The 17,074-nt window shown below is 35.8% G+C and overlaps 2 protein-coding genes across 9 annotated transcripts; both read right to left on the bottom strand.

The window, feature by feature from the left end:
* Positions 1 to 5,193: 5,193 nt before the first annotated feature.
* Positions 5,194 to 10,942, bottom strand: PDIL5-2 (PDI-like 5-2). The gene is made up of 5 exons (XM_039030366.2): positions 9,940 to 10,942; positions 8,266 to 8,369; positions 7,663 to 8,036; positions 6,889 to 7,193; positions 5,194 to 5,800 (listed from the first exon to the last, which is right to left on the bottom strand). The coding sequence occupies exons 1-5, from the start codon at positions 10,153 to 10,155 to the stop codon at positions 5,477 to 5,479; spliced, it is 1,323 nt and encodes a 440-aa protein (XP_038886294.2). The 5' UTR covers positions 10,156 to 10,942; the 3' UTR covers positions 5,194 to 5,476.
* Positions 10,943 to 11,430: 488 nt separating this feature from the next.
* On the bottom strand, positions 11,431 to 16,823 carry LOC120076248 (transcription factor TGA7-like). 8 transcript variants are annotated; one of them, XM_039030012.2, is made up of 10 exons: positions 16,561 to 16,823; positions 16,100 to 16,375; positions 14,751 to 14,932; positions 14,577 to 14,651; positions 14,408 to 14,467; positions 14,245 to 14,325; positions 14,112 to 14,169; positions 13,574 to 13,845; positions 12,810 to 13,031; positions 11,431 to 11,861 (listed from the first exon to the last, which is right to left on the bottom strand). In XM_039030012.2, the coding sequence occupies exons 2-10, from the start codon at positions 16,167 to 16,169 to the stop codon at positions 11,679 to 11,681; spliced, it is 1,203 nt and encodes a 400-aa protein (XP_038885940.1). In that variant the 5' UTR covers positions 16,170 to 16,375; positions 16,561 to 16,823; the 3' UTR covers positions 11,431 to 11,678. The 8 variants fall into 8 exon arrangements, with proteins under 8 accessions (XP_038885940.1, XP_038885941.1, XP_090168868.1 ...); XM_039030013.2 differs by having other exon boundaries at positions 11,431 to 11,831; positions 16,561 to 16,805; XM_090312742.1 differs by lacking the exon at positions 16,561 to 16,823 and having other exon boundaries at positions 16,100 to 16,451.
* Positions 16,824 to 17,074: the final 251 nt, after the last annotated feature.

The raw sequence follows: 17,074 nt of genomic DNA, 5'->3' as shown, positions 1-17,074 counted from the left end.
AGATCATCAATGCTTCAGTAGTATTCTTAGTGTTGTATGCAGACGATATACTACTCATTGGGAATGATTTAGGTCTACTGACTGCAGTTAAGAATTGGCTAACGACTCAATTCCAAATATACTAGGCTTTTATGCCCTAGTTTATTGTTTTGTACTAGTTTTATGTACACCCCACATCACTTCAGGACAAGTGGGAGATTGTTGGGGTTAATGCCCTAAAGTTTCGTGTCCTGTAGTATGTAAGCAGTTTGTACAAACGCTTGTGATGTATAATATATGATATTTTACTTCACTTCTTGATTTTGCTCAGTTGTTTGTTTTATTTTCTTTACCACAAACCAGTAAATCTAAAATCCCTGTTATCTGTATGTAACTTAAGCATGTATGTGGTGACATACAAGTAGATCATGTCTTAAGTGATAACCAAAATGGTCTATAGTATATGGATATAGGAGGGAAACCTTATCCTGGCAACGCTACAGATGCGACCCGCTTTGTGGAATGGTCACAAGTGTTGTAACTTGTCACAGATGGTTTGATCCTGATCATTCATGTAGGGGACATGCGAGCAAGGGCATCTTATACAAAGAGTTTGTATAAGACCTGACCACGAAGTGTTAACGTCTCGTTATATAACACTGTTCATGATAGAGACTTCATTTCACTAGGATGACCATAGGTAACATGACCTCAATCCTGAATGAGTTGGGAACTCCTGCCATTGAGGACGGTCCTTTGATTTGTATGGGTGCGAGTGGCCTGGTCGCCGATTCAAACCTACCATTTTGGGGATTCATCTGATTTGGGAGCTGGGAACTCAGCTACACAAGATGGAATTCACTCATTCCCCGAAGCAAGGGCAAGTAGATAGATAGCTCCCTTAAGGGCTGATTCCAGGGCTTGAACAATGTGGCACCACACACCTTCTCTTAGCTCGAGAGGTGTTCACACATAGTTGGATTATGTTGTATTGTTCATTAGAGGAATCAGTGGTACTTAATGAGTGAAATGTAACTATAGGGGCAAAATGGTAAATTGGCCCAGGTGTACTTATGAGCATCTATGAAGGGTCATCATACTCATGATTGGTTATATCCGACGGACACGGATATATATCTGTGGTGAGAAGAGTTCAGCTTTTGGTCTTTATTAGAATGCCTGACATATAATGGATGGTGGATCTCATGGCTAAAGAGTTAAGTCAACTATAAGGTCCCTTTGGTAGCTTGGATAAAGTAGAGAATCAGTTTTTGGGTCAGTTTGAAATGTTCAAATTGACAAGAGGGAGTTCAATTATATATGATATAATTGACTAAATGTATGAGATACATTATTTTGGAGGAAATTAGATATAAATATGATTTATATCAAGTAGAGGAGAAATTACTTTAGTAGATATATGATATCAAACTATAGGTTAAGAATATAATACGATTATATTCATTATTTATTTAAATAGGCAGTTATGAGATAATTGGCCGGGAATTTCTCCTAAATCGTGTGCAAGTGAGAAGATTGATTTTGGTTATTGTAACTGAAGAATAAAATAAAAATTGATTTCATTTTGTAGAGAGTTCGAAAATTCGCTCACGGTGTGAAAACTTCACGATCGCTTAGTTGAGAGCCTATACGATAATGTCCATCGCCTAAAAAATCGCACACCCGCGCATTAAACGATCACACACGTTCTCTAAGTGATCGCTCACCTTCTCTAAATGATTGCTTAGCGCATCGAGCTTTCCTAAATGATCACTTGATATTTACTAGATGATAGCTTAGTAAAACCTACACGATCGTGTACCTTTTCCTAAACGACAAGCACCCGACTATACGATCAACATGAGTTTGTTTTATTCAAATAAATCAACCTTTGGTCTAGTTGGTTATGCAGATTCTAGATATTTATCTAATCCACACAAAACTAGATCACAAACAGGTTATCTGTTCACATGTGAAGGAACTACTACATCATGACAATTAGTGAAACATACCATAATAGCCACTTTCTCAAATCATGTTGAAATTCTTGCAATTCATGAGGCTAGTCGAGAATGTGTATGGTTAAAATCAATGACTCAGCACATTTGTGGAACATGTGATTTGTCTTCTAGTAAAAATCTTCTAACAATATTATACGAAGACAACACGGTATGCATATCCCAAATCAAATGAGGATATATTAAAGGAGATAAAACGAAGCATATTTCACCAAAGCTTTTCTACACTCATGATCTTGAAGAAAATGGTGACATCACTGTACAACAAATTTGTTCAAAGAATAACCCGGCAGACTTATTTACAAAATCATTACCAACCGTAACCTTTGAGAAATTGGTGCACAACATTGAAATGCAACGACTTAGAGATCTCAAGTGATGTTTTTATGAGGGGGAGTAAATATACTTTATTCTTTTTAAGAGTATTAGATTATAGGAAATATGTATCTTTTCCCTTCACTAGGATATTTTTTCCCAATGGGTTTTTTCCTAGTAAGGTTTTAACGAGACATATTATATATATATATATATATATGGGTATGTAAGGTGGAGTATTATAAATATTACAAATTTTGTAAAATAGATATCTATTCTTAGTGTTAAAAGCCAAATGTCACTCCTAAAGGATCTCTTAACGAAGAGCATCCATGAGCGCGTTCGGATCTTTCCGATTTCATTGTGATAGAAATACAACACATACATTCTAACAGACAGTTATGCAATTTACACTAATTAACTGCATGCTTTGATAAATAAAATACAAGGGAATGAGTTCTCATACTCATACAGTTGAAAACTCTTTTCAAACTCGAACTCAACGCAGCGGAAGAATCTTTACGAACTCTATTGCCCAACAAATCAGTCGGCTACGGCAGCACGATCGTCTACACGAACGGCAGCAACACGAACAAGTAAGAAGCAGGGACGACACTACCAGTTGGAACCCTTGGTATTCTCGGAGTGAGAATCCAAAGTGTGGTCTTTGGTGAATTTGGTAGAGGTAGGAGGAAAGGTTGATCGTGTAGACGATAAGTAATGGGAGAGAAAGCTATCGTATAGCGGAGTGCTTATCGTTTAGACAAAGCTACACGATCGTGTAGGTTTTACTAAGCGATCGTCTAGTAATAAGTATACGATCGTTTAGAAAACGCGACACGCTAAGCGATCGTTTAGAGAAAGGCGTGTGATCGTTTAGACGCGAGTGTGCGATCGTTTAAGCGATGAGACTCTATCGTATAGGCTCTCAGGTAAGCGATCAAGACGTTTTCACACCATTACGATTTTTTTGAACTTTTTGCCAAATGAAACAAATTTTCATTTTATTCTTTAGTTACCATAACCAAATATGGCTTCTCCCACTAACGCACGATTGAGGAGAATATTTCGGCCAATTATCTCATAATTAACCAATTTAATAATAAATGAATATAATCATATTATATTCTTATCTTATAGTTTGATATTACATATCTACTATAGTAATTTCTCCACACTTGATATAAATCATATATATATCTAATTTCCTCAAAAAATAATGCATCTCATACATTTAGCCAATTATATTGTATATAATTAACCAGTTCAATTATATTATATATAATCGAACTCCCTCTTGTCAATTTGAACATTTCAAACTAACTCAAATACTAATCCTCAACTTTATCCAAGCTACCTAGGGGACCTTATGGACCTGTGGCTCGAAGCTCCAACGGTACGTGAATAGCTGACTAAACTCTTTAGCCATGAGATACACCATCCGTTAACTGCCAGGCATTCCACTAAAGACCAACAGCTGAACTCTTCTTACCATAGATATATTTCTGTGTCCATCGGATATAACCAATCATGAGTATGATGACCCTTCACAAATGCTCGTAAGTACAGTTTGACCAATTTACCATTTTGCCCCTATAGTTACATTTCACTCATTAAGTACCACTGATTCCTCTAATGAACAATACAACATAATCCAACTATGTGTGAACACCTCTCGGGCTAAGAGAAGGTGTGTGGTGCCACATTGTTCAAGCCCTGGAATCAGCCCTTAAGGGAGCTATCTATCTACTTGCCCTTGCTTCGGGGAATGAGTGAATTCCATCTTGTGTAGCTGAGTTCCCAGCTCCCAAATCAGATGAATCCCCAAAATGGTAGGTTTGAATCGGCGACCAGGCCACTCGCACCCATACAAATCAAAGGACCGTCCTCAATGGCAGGAGTTCCCAACTCATTCAGGATTGAGGTCATGTTACCTATGGTCATCCTAGTGAAATGAAGTCTCTATCATGAACAGTGTTATATAACGAGACGTTAACACTTCGTGGTCAGGTCTTATACAAACTCTTTGTATAAGATGCCTCACTCGCATGTCCCCTACACGAATGATCAGGATCAAACCATCTGTGACAAGTCACAACACTTGTGACCATTCCACAAAACGGGCCGCATCTATAGCGTTACCAAGATAAGGTTTCCCTCCTATATCCATATACTACAGACCATGTTACATACAGATAACCAGTGATTTTATGTTTATTGGTTTGTGGTAAAGCAAATAAAACAAACAATTGAGCAAAATCAAGATGTGAAGTAAATATCATATATTATACAACATAAGTGTTTGTACAAACTATTTACAAACTACAGGACACGAGACTTTAGGGCATCAACCCCAACAACGCCCTCTACACCCCATATTTATTGGCATGAGTCTTGTAAATACTCATTCTTAGTGTCCAAATAAACCACCTCCTACTTGTCATTTTGTCTATAAATAAAGGCATTTGGTGGAGCCTGTAAGACACACACATTGGGCAAAGTTCATAAAAATTGGAGAAAGTGAAGAATTTAGATAAATTTCTTATTTTATATTTTGTTTTATTTATTTTAATATTATATTTTATTAATATTTGTGTTCCCGTTGTACTCCTCAACTTCATAACACAACCAAGTTTATTGGAATGCTCCCTACCATAAGAGCCAATGTGAACTAACATGGTTGATATAGTGATCAATAATTAATCCAAAGTAGAAAGAAGTTTCATGGCCACCAACTAAGATTTGATATGTTATAGTTTTCTTAGCAATTAAATGTAATAACCTAATATTATCTCGAGAGAATAAATGAAATACAGATTCAGCAACTAGTTTGAACACAAATTATTGGGGTACCTACCATTATCAACTGCAATAGTCAGCATGATGAAAGAGTGAAAACTCAATTGCAATAGTCAATTCAAATTGAGCCAAAAACCTACTGGTATCCAAGATGAGCATACATCAAATATAAGTTACACAAGTTCTCTTTGGCAAGTGGTAAAAGGGATGCTTGGGAATGGGAATTAATCACCAAATTACACATTTCATCAGTTATTTCACAATCATCACTCCCAAGATAATTTCACATCTGATTCCTTGCCAATTCCTGCTTTTTCTAAGCCGTTCAAAGTTCCTAGTAATAATAAATTCACCAAAACCCACGTTCAATCTTCCTTGTCACCAGCCTTATATTCACTTCTTTCAACCTGTGAGGTAGAGCTGCTAGTTTGCTCGACCTGATCCCGAGCAGGAGTATCGACTCTGCGATATTCATTATCGTCTTTGGTGAGGTTTTGGTAAAGCATTATTCCTGCAACAATAATTACAATGATGTATACCGTCCTGATGCCTATCAGTGAATTTATGAAGCCAATAATTGCTGGGCCCGCAACTCTTCTTTTTTCAGTTTTTCCTTCTCTATATCCTTCAATAAACTTTGAGATTTCGGATGCGTGGTCGTTCCCAATGATGCTTTCTGAACCAGTAACCTACCGAAACACAATAATAGAAGTTAAAAGTTTGCTATGTATATACATTGCATAAATATCTTTTGTTTTCATATTTCTTTGGGGGTTTTATTTGAATGAAATGAAATGCTTATGTTAAGAAAAAATATCAGTCTTCTAATTCTACAGACAACTTCATAGCAAGCATGAGATTGTAAACATATGAATATTTTCATCGACGATCAAACATCATTTACTGCGAAAATCCGACCCATAAATGTTAATGAATTTTTGTAATGATAAGGAATAATCTATTTGATCAATGGCATAGAGGGAAAAGGATCATACTTAGGCCAAAGGAGTTGCAAAAGAATCCCCACCAATCAACCATGCATATGGAGTGATAATAACAGAAATTAACAGCAATTTGATTTTGTTGACTTTGATTTTCAAATTTTTTTGTGGACCATCAATAGGTCAGGTCAGTGTCAGTTTTGGCAGCCTTTGATCCTATTTCTGTTTGCTGATAGAGGGGAGTCAAGCACACTTTATTCTCTCAGCCTCTCAACAAAACCCAAGTCCAAATGAAAACGTCACTAAGGCAACAAGTCTTTGCCATTTTGGGTTTCCTAGGAGAATCCTATACGATTTCCTAAAAGGAAAATGCTTTTATTCAAGTTCTGGTTCTGGTTCCTTGTCAGCTATGTCAACTTAATACTCCAGAGATAGGCTTTTTTTCTCCCATGAACAGAAACAAGCTGAGTAGATAGGTTGAAGAATATCCATTCTACAATGTGTAATCGATGTGTAATCTATGATTAAGATAGGCTGAAGATCAATTCTCTTAGGGTCAACATGCAGCCTTTGATGTCTAAAGTTATAGCATACAACTTCTAATCCCATTCGAGATTCAATGCTACGGCCCAGATATTTGAGAAAAAAATCATCTTGGTGCACAACTTAGTGGAAGTATTTGAGTGAATAATTCTTTCAAAATCATTAAACCTGTTAAATAGAACTTGTTTCTCCGACTAGATACATGCATGAGTTATTATTGCATGTTGTCACATATGCATGCTAAATGATTAACGAACATGATATACAGTATCATGTCTTCAATGAGAACTTACCATTAAGTAATCGTCCTCCCCGTCCCAAATGACCATTTTTGGCAGTGTGGTCTTCTTGTCCCCAAACGAATCAGCAAATTCTCCCCACTGTTTAGCCCCAACATAAGCAAACACCAAGTCACGATTAGCAGATGCAGCAGCCTTTAATAAATTGATCAAATTCTTTGTCTGGTCATTATCCTCATCCTCCACAATTGTGAGTGCTATTTTCCTCTCATCATCTTTTAGTAGCTTAAGAGTGTCGTAGTTTATGGGCAGAACAAGAGGAAATAGACTTTGTTTTATGAATTCCTCCAAGAATTGTTCTGTACAATTCAAACAGAAAGGTTTAAACCATTTAATATAAAATGCATAGAGCCAGATGGATGAATGTTCATGCACCTGAAGTACTATATATACACAACTACACGTACAAGAAATGTTATTGAGATGTTCATGGAAATGGATAAGAACTCAAGCAGGCACATTATGGTGTACACAAGAAACAGGTTAGAATTCAAGCAATTGGAAACATAGCCTCTTTAAGAGTTCATACAAATATCAAAAACCTCTAATCTCAAATTCTTTCAATAAGTGACTAGCCAGTGCAAAATGAATATTGTGCAGGTTTAACATCCATATCAACAGTGCATTAAACAGTCAAAAGAATGTAAACTTCTAATGCCAAATTCAAGAACATAAGAAACCGTTACATTAAACGGTCTAGGTTAGCATATTGCACAAGGTTTTGACTAGGTAACTTAAACGATTAGGGTAGTTGATAGACAAACCAACCTTCAAAGGGACCATAAAAGATGCTCCGCTCATTGTTGTAATTTGGATGAATAGAAACCAAAGCAGGAACTTTATCAAAATCATAAGTTACCATCATATCCTCTGAGAAACCCTTTGCCACTGAAAACCAGGCCTTTTTCTTGTACTTAATACCGAATTTAGAAATAACAGACTCATCTAAACCAAAACCCAAATAGATAGGGAAGTAAGGCCCAGCAGCTTCAACAAATTCATTAATTGATGAGTCCGACTCAAGAATTGAGACATCTGGAGCAACAAATTTCTTCAGATAACGGGCAAGTAGCTCTGCTTTCCTTGGTCCATAATAGTCTACTGGGACCCCATGCATGAAGATCTTGATTGTAGGATAGGCACTACCAAAAAAAAAAAAAAAAAGTTAATGTAGTTCGAAGAGAATCCTGGTTTACCCTTCATATAATTCAACTGGTATTAATTAGCAAACTTGTTGAGCACGGAAATAGTCTTGTGGAGGATCGTACTTAAATTCTACGTTTAAGCCAAAAGGCACAACTAAACTCCAAACTTATTGCAAATAAACCCTCATAGTTTATTATATTGGAAATATAATTCAGAGTCACATACTCAACGTCATATTTTTTAGCAAGACTAGTAAACTTGTCAGCATTCACTTTCGCTAGAACTATAGGCTCCTTCAATTTGGCAAGCTGAGGTGCAGCAGCGTCCAACTGCACAAATGGAGAAAACAAAATTAAGATAAGAAAAGAATGCATACTCTGTACATAATAGACTACGTTTATGAGTGTAGTATCTGTATTTTGACCCCAAGGCAAGTTGCAAGAGACTCAAATGGCATACAGCACATTAAAAAACATGGCAAATCAAATACAATAGAACGACTGCAGAATAACAACTGCAGTCCAAAAAACGAACCAAACAGTGACAACCAAAAAACACCTGTAAAAAACTTTACAAGTAAACCTCCTAATTGCTGACAATCAGAGAAAATAGAGAGATTTTGAAGCTTACTAGTGATAGTATCCCAAATCAAAGTGTCAAAATTTGCAAGCTGGAGCGTTTGATGCATAAATAAATTAATTAAAGAAACTTCTACTCCTTCCAAGAACCATCTCCCTCCATATGAAGTAAGAGCCAACTTAGCAAAAGCCCCTCCAAATATTATTCTAATATTAAAATAAAATCCACAACGCTCATTTGAAATGAAGCTCACACCTCACGACTGAAGAAACACGTTCCAGAAACTGGGGGAAATGAGATTTAACTGAATGACAGCTCTTATATACTAGAACTCGTACGAAGAATACACCAAAGAGGTTGTAGGTTTGTAGGTACATAAATGAATTCCTCCTCTAGGAAGTAACAATAGAGTTAATCCTCCAACCGGACAACCTTCTAAGAACCTTCCACTTTAAAATGTTCTTCAAAGATCAAAAGAAATTAACTGGGCAAAAGGATAACACCAGATGGGTCTAGCCACCAAGACCCCATTGTCAACAAAATAAGAACGAAGAGAAGCCCCCCTAAAGAATATCATGAATACAATCCAGAATCCAGAATAGAAAGTTCTTAACATTTGAGAACTCTCCTAAAGCTGAAATCATCCCACTCAAAATAATAATAATAATAATTTAAAAAAAAATCTCAAAAGAATATGAGATGGAATTGATGTATGGATGGTGGAGCATGAAGTAGACGGATCTATCATTTAGTACACTAATAGTTAAATATAAGAATAAAACAAGTAAACAGGTGACGGATTTATCATTTTCTAATTTTCAATTAGACTTGAACAGACTTTAGAATCAACAAATAACAGGTGACAAACTCTCTAATTAATAATTTTCGGTATCTTTTAATCAAATAAAGCCCTACAATAATAAATAATGAACCGAATTCAGTTGTTCCAAATGTATGTCAATCGACCAGATGAAAGCCAACTTAGCAGATTCATATTTTCAAAATCCTCATCGCTGTTCTTTCAATCTGAAACCATATTTGTTAAGTCCTCCATATTACTAACGAACTGAATCGATACACAGATAAGTAATTCAAGTCTCATTCGATTCTTCTTAGTTCGTTATACACATCCATACTTACGGTTTTAACCAAAAAAAAAAAAAGAAAAAAAGAAAAATCCTTTGACTCACTCACTTACGTATCTGGAGATGCTGCAGCCATCCGGATTCCAGAATGAAATCAAATTGTATGGGCGAAATATACAATTAAGAGTTCTAATACGCTAGATAATCGAAAAGAATGGAAGAGAGAATAAGGAACCTCCGGAGAAAGACGCTTGCAGTGGCCGCACCATGGGGCGTAAAAGTCGACCAATATGTAATCAAATGATGAAATGGCGAGATCGAAATTGGATTCGTCGAGCTCCAACACCGTTCCATCCGCCGTGAGCGGCAGCTCCGCGCTCGAAAAGGAAAAGGATGGCAGCTCTGAGATTGAAAGGAGGAAAACAACCACGACTTGCCACGATCTCTGCATCTTCACAGTGCTCAATTTCACGATCAAGAAGATCTCTATCGTTCTTCTTGTGATTCGATTATATATATTTCTTCTTCTTTTAGCAGTTGTTCTTTGTAATGCCAAATCTGCAAGTTTGATTCATTTCTAAGAAGCAGATTTTGTTTTGCAAGATCTTCCAATTCACTCACTTAGTCAGAATTGGCTCCTTCACACCCCCTTTTGTTTTCAATGTTTATATTTTCTAATTTTTTTTCTTTCTAGTCCTCATTTATTTTATTTTATTTTTTCTAAAATCATAATCAAAATTGAAAAACAAAATACATCATTCGTACGATTTTTTTTTTAAAAAATTATACTGACTTTTTTAATTAACTATAAAATTGTTATTTAAAAACTATTACCTAGTATGGAAGTGGTTGAGATTAGTTAATTTCGATTTTCGTCAAACTCACTTTACTATTCGAATATTTTTTAATTTTAAAACTATATTTTATTATATAATAAAGTATATATGTATTCAACCGATTTCAACGTAATTTAGTAGAAATGCACCAATTACTATTTCAAAAATAAGTATCGTATCAATTGTCAAGTATATCCTTAAATATTTGAGTATGTCACATATACCTCATTTGGTATATGCATCTTCCATTGCCCCTATAACATAAATTTGAATTACTAAGCGTGATTGGATGACTTTTTTAAAAATAAAAAATAAGAAACAGAAAAAGAGAGGAAGAATGAACAACTATAATTGTAACGATAAAAAAAAAAAAAAAAAAAAACTTTAAAAATTAAGAAAAAACACAAATTTCTTGACTTTATATCTAAAAAGAATTAACACCTTTCAAACTAACCTAGAAATGGTTTTGAAGAGCAAGTCTTATTTTGTGATGCCTTTGATAATCACATCACATCCCTCTTCATTATTTCGATGATTAAAACATAGTTTCAACTTAGTCACCAAAGCCGAGATTCGTTGGAATATTGAGTGGTTGCTTGACTACACTTATAGTTTATTAAAGAAAAAATTATAGTACTCTCGTCATACCTGCCCTTTATTCATGCTTAAAAGTTTTCTATAAATAATTATTTGATGTTGTTGACTCTTTTATAAAAAAAATGTGGTTGATTCCCATATCATCCTCTAAATGTTGCGAACATGGCATGCAATAAACGGTACTAACAACCTTGTTTGGCCCCAACTTAATGCTATATGATCATAGCAAGCAAAACAAAGAGACTGTTATAGAAGTAAAAATAATATGGTGCCTAGAAGAAACACCGACAGTATTACAAAAATATAATTTTACTATATAAAGTTAATCAACTAAGTTTCTTACAGCTGCAGCATTATAAGAACTATTGATATTTACATTTTGAAAACCAGAACTTGCTTACTAAAATGTGGCTAGCAGTGGAACTTATAACAGGATTTGCATCCCTTTTTTACATGAGAGGCAGAAGTATACGTTCCTTGTAGTCTATGCCTTATGGTATTGAATATTATGGTGACTGGAACATGTCTGAGCTTTTAATGGCTAGGCAGGTTCACGAGGTCGAGTGGCCCAGAGCGAACTGAGAATGCGGAGACGGTGGAAGTACTCGCCCAAAGCGAGCAAGCCTTGTGCTGCCTGTTTGGTGGTTAGGATGTGAGACATTCTCTTCAAAGTTTGTTGCCTGAGATGGTCTGCCTGTTCAAGAAAAGAGTAACACACACTCGGCTGAACGAGTGAGGGTTCGGGATCGAAGCAAAAACTATTGTCATACACTTATCATACTCTAGTTTTCATAAAGAAACAGACATGCAGACTTCAATAGCATAAGTCAATTGCTTCTTATTCAGTTTGTTTTTTCCACACAGAGGGTTCTAGGGAAGGGATGCTTTCTGTTTCTAGAGATTTCATCCTCTGCAAGAAGTCAATATGATTTTGAAGATATAAAATCTACTTCAACACAGAGTACAGACTTCTTGAAAAGGAAAAAAATATGTTAATAGTAATGAAATCAGTTAGCCAGCACCTAGGATGAAAACTAATAATAAGAAGAGTTGCTTTAGGAAATATTTTACTTAGAACAACCTATAGAACAAATCCTGTTCAAGTCAGGTTGTTTTAGGAAATATTTTACTTAGAACTCAAAGGACACAGTTGTACAACCTATAGAACAAATCCTGTTCAAGTCAGGTTGTTTTAGGAAATATTTTACTTAGAACTCAAAAGACACAATTGTACAACCTATAGAACAAATCCTGTTCAAGTCAGGTTGTTTTAGGAAATATTTTACTATTGTTAAGGAAAGAGTTTTACCAAGTTGAGTCAATTGAGTATTGAGAATTCTCCAGTTGCGGAAAACAGACGGTCCCTTTCAAAGATTTAGAAAATATTTTGAGACGTACTCATTGCAATCTAAGGAATCATTACTCACCAGCATCTTGCAGACTGAAATACTGACTGTTTGTAAGTTTACTACATCAAAAAGTCACCACCCTTATTTAACGAGTGGGCCCAAATAATTCAATCGGGATAGTTGCTAAACTTTCTATACTTTCCTACTCTTATCAAGAAAAAGAGGATATGATCATACAAGTATATAAAATAAGCGAATGTGAGAACAAAAGTTGGAACAGAAAGGCAATCGACTACATTTATTGTGAAAGAATGTGCTATTACCTGGCTTACGAAGCTCTCCAATACTTCTAGTTTCTCCATTCCATCACCCATCTGAGAAATATAGCTTCCTATAGGATCACTGGCCATGCTGAGGGATAGATTCTGGTGCAGTTTTTCCATTCCCTGAGTGAGCGCATCTTCGGCTTGCCGAGACGACTGTTGCAACTTGTGGATATCGGCTCTTTGTTGTTCATTTAATGGCTCAAAGTATGGCTTGAGAACCTGTCAGCATATATGAAGGTTTTCTTCACCATCTAAACTAGGATACTGATCTGTTATTTGGCTATATAATGCAAAAAGAAAGGGAGAATGTGCACATGTTAGCACATGCAAATAGTGATGACTAACTGAATATCAAGAATTAACTTACTAGAGAATAATATATGAACTTAACAATGTCGTAGTAAAGTTCAACTTCATTAAAAAGGTCAATGAAAAGGTTCTCTATCATTATCATTGATCATCATTCATCAAGTATAGGACTCAATATTTTGGTAATGATTTCCAAAGGATTGCTTCTGATGCTTCTTCAAGGTTCTACTTGGGAATAAAAATAGAAGAGAAATTCCCTTATGAAAACATCTGTCTTTCAAGCTCCGATGTTTTAAATAACCGATACCTTTTACTATAACCAATATACAATTAACCATTAAAGAAAACAAAACAAACACGCTTGCAATATAACCAAAAAGAGTGAATGCATAACATGGAATAAGTGGCAGACTATTGTCAAAGATCAAGTTAACTGTGAGGTAAGTTGTTACGTTTAGCAGCTCTGATGGGCGAAATCCTCCTATCCAGAGGAAAAAACGCTCTGCCGATGTTCTCCAAACACCAGACATTAAATAGAAAACATCAGCCTTCGCAGCACTGGCTTTCATGCAAAATAGATTGTGGTAATGGTTTAAGCTGCTCTCCACTAAAATTTGGAGTTCTATATCAGTTGTATGAACTTGCAATGCCTTTCTGAGTTCGTTGATCTGTCTCTGTTGCTCTTCAACCCACTGATTGTATTCCATCTCGAATGCAGCAATCCCTGAAAGTTAAGTAGCAGAATCTCAGGTCGGAAGCAACTCAAGGATTCTCTTTCTTCTCTTTCAAGGACCACGCAACAACTCAGTTAGAATTCGGTCGTCTTTAAAGAGAAGTGAAGATCTTCTGCCGTTGGATTGGTGAAGAAAGAAAGTACGTCGAATGATAACGAAATAAAGGAAGGCTAAGGCTACCAAGTAAGCTCAACTGGTTGATGAAAACTCAAATTATGAGGTGAGCTCGTCTGAGCTGAGAGATGGAATCACAAACCTGGGTTTACCAATCCGGTGAATCCTAAATGGCTGGTATCTACTAAGCTGCTGGTACCCTGCAACAAAGAATTCATGTTTAATATAAATATTCAAAATAAAGACTGTACAAGAATAGATGACCTCCATCTTACCTTCTGTTGCCTGGTTCTTTCTAGCTCCTGCTCCAACTGTGCCAGCTTCAAACGGCTAGTTTCTAACTGCTGCACATAAACCTGCAAAACAAAGTTCAATAAGTCCTCAAATCATATATCAGATGCTCAACAAAAACTTGTACAAATGATTGCCTTTCAGCACCTTTTTCCTCATACGGCTTTTACGAGCTGCTTCTCGATTTTGTGCTAAACGTCTTTGTACCTGCATATGTGTATTAAATGATGTAATTGTACACAAAATGAAACCTATGAAAAGAACAAAGGAAAGAAATGAAGAGTGCACGGAGAGAGCTGGTTTGCAGTCTATTCACCTTATCGTCGATTGGCTTGTTCATTTCTTGACTGCTCTCATGATGATCCATCGATTCAAAAGGAACAAACTCGGTCTACAAAGTCAGGAAACAAAAATTACCTGAATCCAACAACAAGAGGATAACCTTGGAAACTCAGATTGTCTAACAAGAGCGAATATAGAGTATTCTCACTTTATTGTCTACAGAGTCATCCACTTTTATAACAGGCGATATGCTCGTATCTAGTCGGCTACCAAATGAATTTGCCCATGAATTGATCTGGTGAAATGGCTCATAGATGCCCATCCTTGAAGCATAGATTTGAGTTGATGAAGAGCTCATACTCTGTTGACCAATCATACGAGTAAAATGGACTGAAAAGATGGAAAAGAGTAACAAATGTGAGAAGTGAAAAAGACAATACATCCATCTTTCAACTTCGAAAAAAGGTATGTCATACAGAATAATTGACATAAGTGAACTACAAATCACAGAAAGAATGACAGGAAAGAGGAAAAAAACAGAACTGAAGTACCACAACAGGGAAAAAGAAAGAAAGAGGAAACGATTTGGTTAAGAGCTTTTATCGATGGAACTAATACAAAATATTGATCATTCTATAGCAATTATTACATCTAATAGGCTGCTTTCACTCTAAAACAAAAAAGAAAACTGGGTTTCTAATCACACATCAAAGTCAAATGAATTGTGAACACAAACTTCGAATTCCCATCCCCCTCCAATTCTAAAAAGAAACTTATAGCAAGTGACTCCCACATGTAATAAACTCACTTGAGAACAAGCAAAACAGAGCCAAACATGTAATTCTAGGCAATAACTAACACAAGAAGGTTGGCAGCACAGAAGGAAGAAGAAAGAGATAAATTCAATTCTGAAAAGAACTACTCAAAACAGTCTTGATTCCTTAGCCAAAGCCGGAGAAGAATAGGAAGAAGAAAAACACAGGTTTTTGTTTCTTGATGAAACAATTTGAGACACAAACCTACCTGAATCTAAGTGCAATAACAGTAGAAAATGACCACAGAATGCTCTGAAATAGTGGGCAGATTAAAGAAGATGTGAAAACGATGCTGCCTTCAAAATATAATAAAATAACAAGGAAATGCAGCTCCTCGCTCATTCACTTCCCTATGAGTTGGAAAGAAACACAAAGAATAAGAAAGCAACTCAACAATGGAGAAAAAAGATACAGAACCTAACTTATATATACAAGTTTATTTTTAACTTTTCCTTCCCCCTTTCTCTCTCTCTCTCTCTCTTCTTTTTCCCTCTTTTTTTTTTTTTTTTTTTTTTGTTTTTTTGCCCTAAATGCTACTGTCAATCAGCTGTTAACGTCGCTATGACCTCATTTTCCACCATGGGAGAGTGAAGCTACCGAGCCATTAGCTTACAACTACGTGGATTCTTTTAAGCCCTTTTTCTCGAAGGATAATAAAGGAGACAAGCAAAAACCTAATAATTATGCTTTAAACTACGCCATTTTTTTACATTACGCCTCTCTTTCCGTCCAGTTAACGTACATTTTCCGGCGACGTAGCCATTTCCGGCGGTCCGCCATGAATCTACTGCAGTCTCGAGGTTGATTTCCATGGCCAAACCTTTTTGAAAATGAACATCTAAAACTCCCCACTGTGGAGCCCTTTCATATCGGGCCCAGCTCTATTCAACCATGAAATTTGGATCGTCCTTCCCATATTCGAATCAGCTTCGTCAACTCTCCTACAAGATCAAATGAACCATCCATTTCCGCCATAGATTCGGAGCTTTGAAGCTTCTCGCACAAAATCCTCAATACCCTAATAGACCAATAACTAGATTACTCCAAACTTCCAAATCAACTGTTGGTGAAGATATGCCAAAAATGATGAAAGCAAGCTTTATATATGTGGGGAAGAATTAAGAAATATATTATATTAACAACAAAGCGATGAACGAATAAAGTAAATTGCACTTTGGCTGATTAAGAATAGTTTAAATTAACCATTAGTTCATGTAATTCTCCATAAGGCCGCCATTGATGAGCATGAGAAAACTGTTTGGAGCTTGGATTAACAATGAAAATTCAAAGTTCAAAGAGAGAGAGAGAGAATATGGGGCTTGAATCTTTGATCAACTGCTGAAAGATATTTTCTTAGCACAAAAGAAAAACAAAATGAGATTGATTTTCATTCACTGAAAAAATGTCTCATCTGTTCCTTCATTGGGGCATTGTAATTCCACTATGATGATGTAATATTCTTAAACGAATGAATAATATGAAAGTAAATAAAATATATACCAAAAAATAAATAAATAAACCACGATATTTGACTGTCAATTTCATCCCAAATCAATCCCATCGTTGGATTCCATTTTTATATTTTCATCCATTCTAAACACGTATGTTGAAGTATATAAAAGTTTGAGTATTTAATTTGGCAATTAGATGCTCTTCAATATAAAGTGAATTAAGTATAATTCATCCCTATAATTGTTGAATTAAAAATAGAGATGCT

Source organism: Benincasa hispida, chromosome 4 (assembly GCF_027475165.1).
Source record: "Benincasa hispida cultivar pf3 chromosome 4, pf3_genome.v1.1, whole genome shotgun sequence".
Classification (NCBI taxonomy): domain Eukaryota; kingdom Viridiplantae; phylum Streptophyta; class Magnoliopsida; order Cucurbitales; family Cucurbitaceae; genus Benincasa; species Benincasa hispida.
The sequence above is the reverse complement of the archived record's forward strand: the minus strand, read 5'-3'. Positions and strand labels throughout refer to the sequence as shown.

Coding starts and splice junctions, on each gene's coding strand:
- PDIL5-2 (XM_039030366.2), bottom strand. CDS start 10,155: ATGCAGAGATCGTGGCAAGTCGTGGTTGTTTTCCTCCTTTCAATCTCA. Junction 8,370..9,939: donor GCAAGCGTCTTTCTCCGGAG/GTTCCTTATTCT, acceptor CCATTTGTGCAG/TTGGACGCTGCTGCACCTCA. Junction 7,194..7,662: donor CTTTTATGGTCCCTTTGAAG/GTTGGTTTGTCT, acceptor TGAATTGTACAG/AACAATTCTTGGAGGAATTC.
- LOC120076248 (XM_039030012.2), bottom strand. CDS start 16,169: ATGGAAATCAACCTCGAGACTGCAGTAGATTCATGGCGGACCGCCGGA. Junction 13,846..14,111: donor CACCGGATTGGTAAACCCAG/GTTTGTGATTCC, acceptor CTTAACTTTCAG/GGATTGCTGCATTCGAGATG. Junction 11,862..12,809: donor TGGAGAGCTTCGTAAGCCAG/GTAATAGCACAT, acceptor TCACTCGTTCAG/CCGAGTGTGTGTTACTCTTT.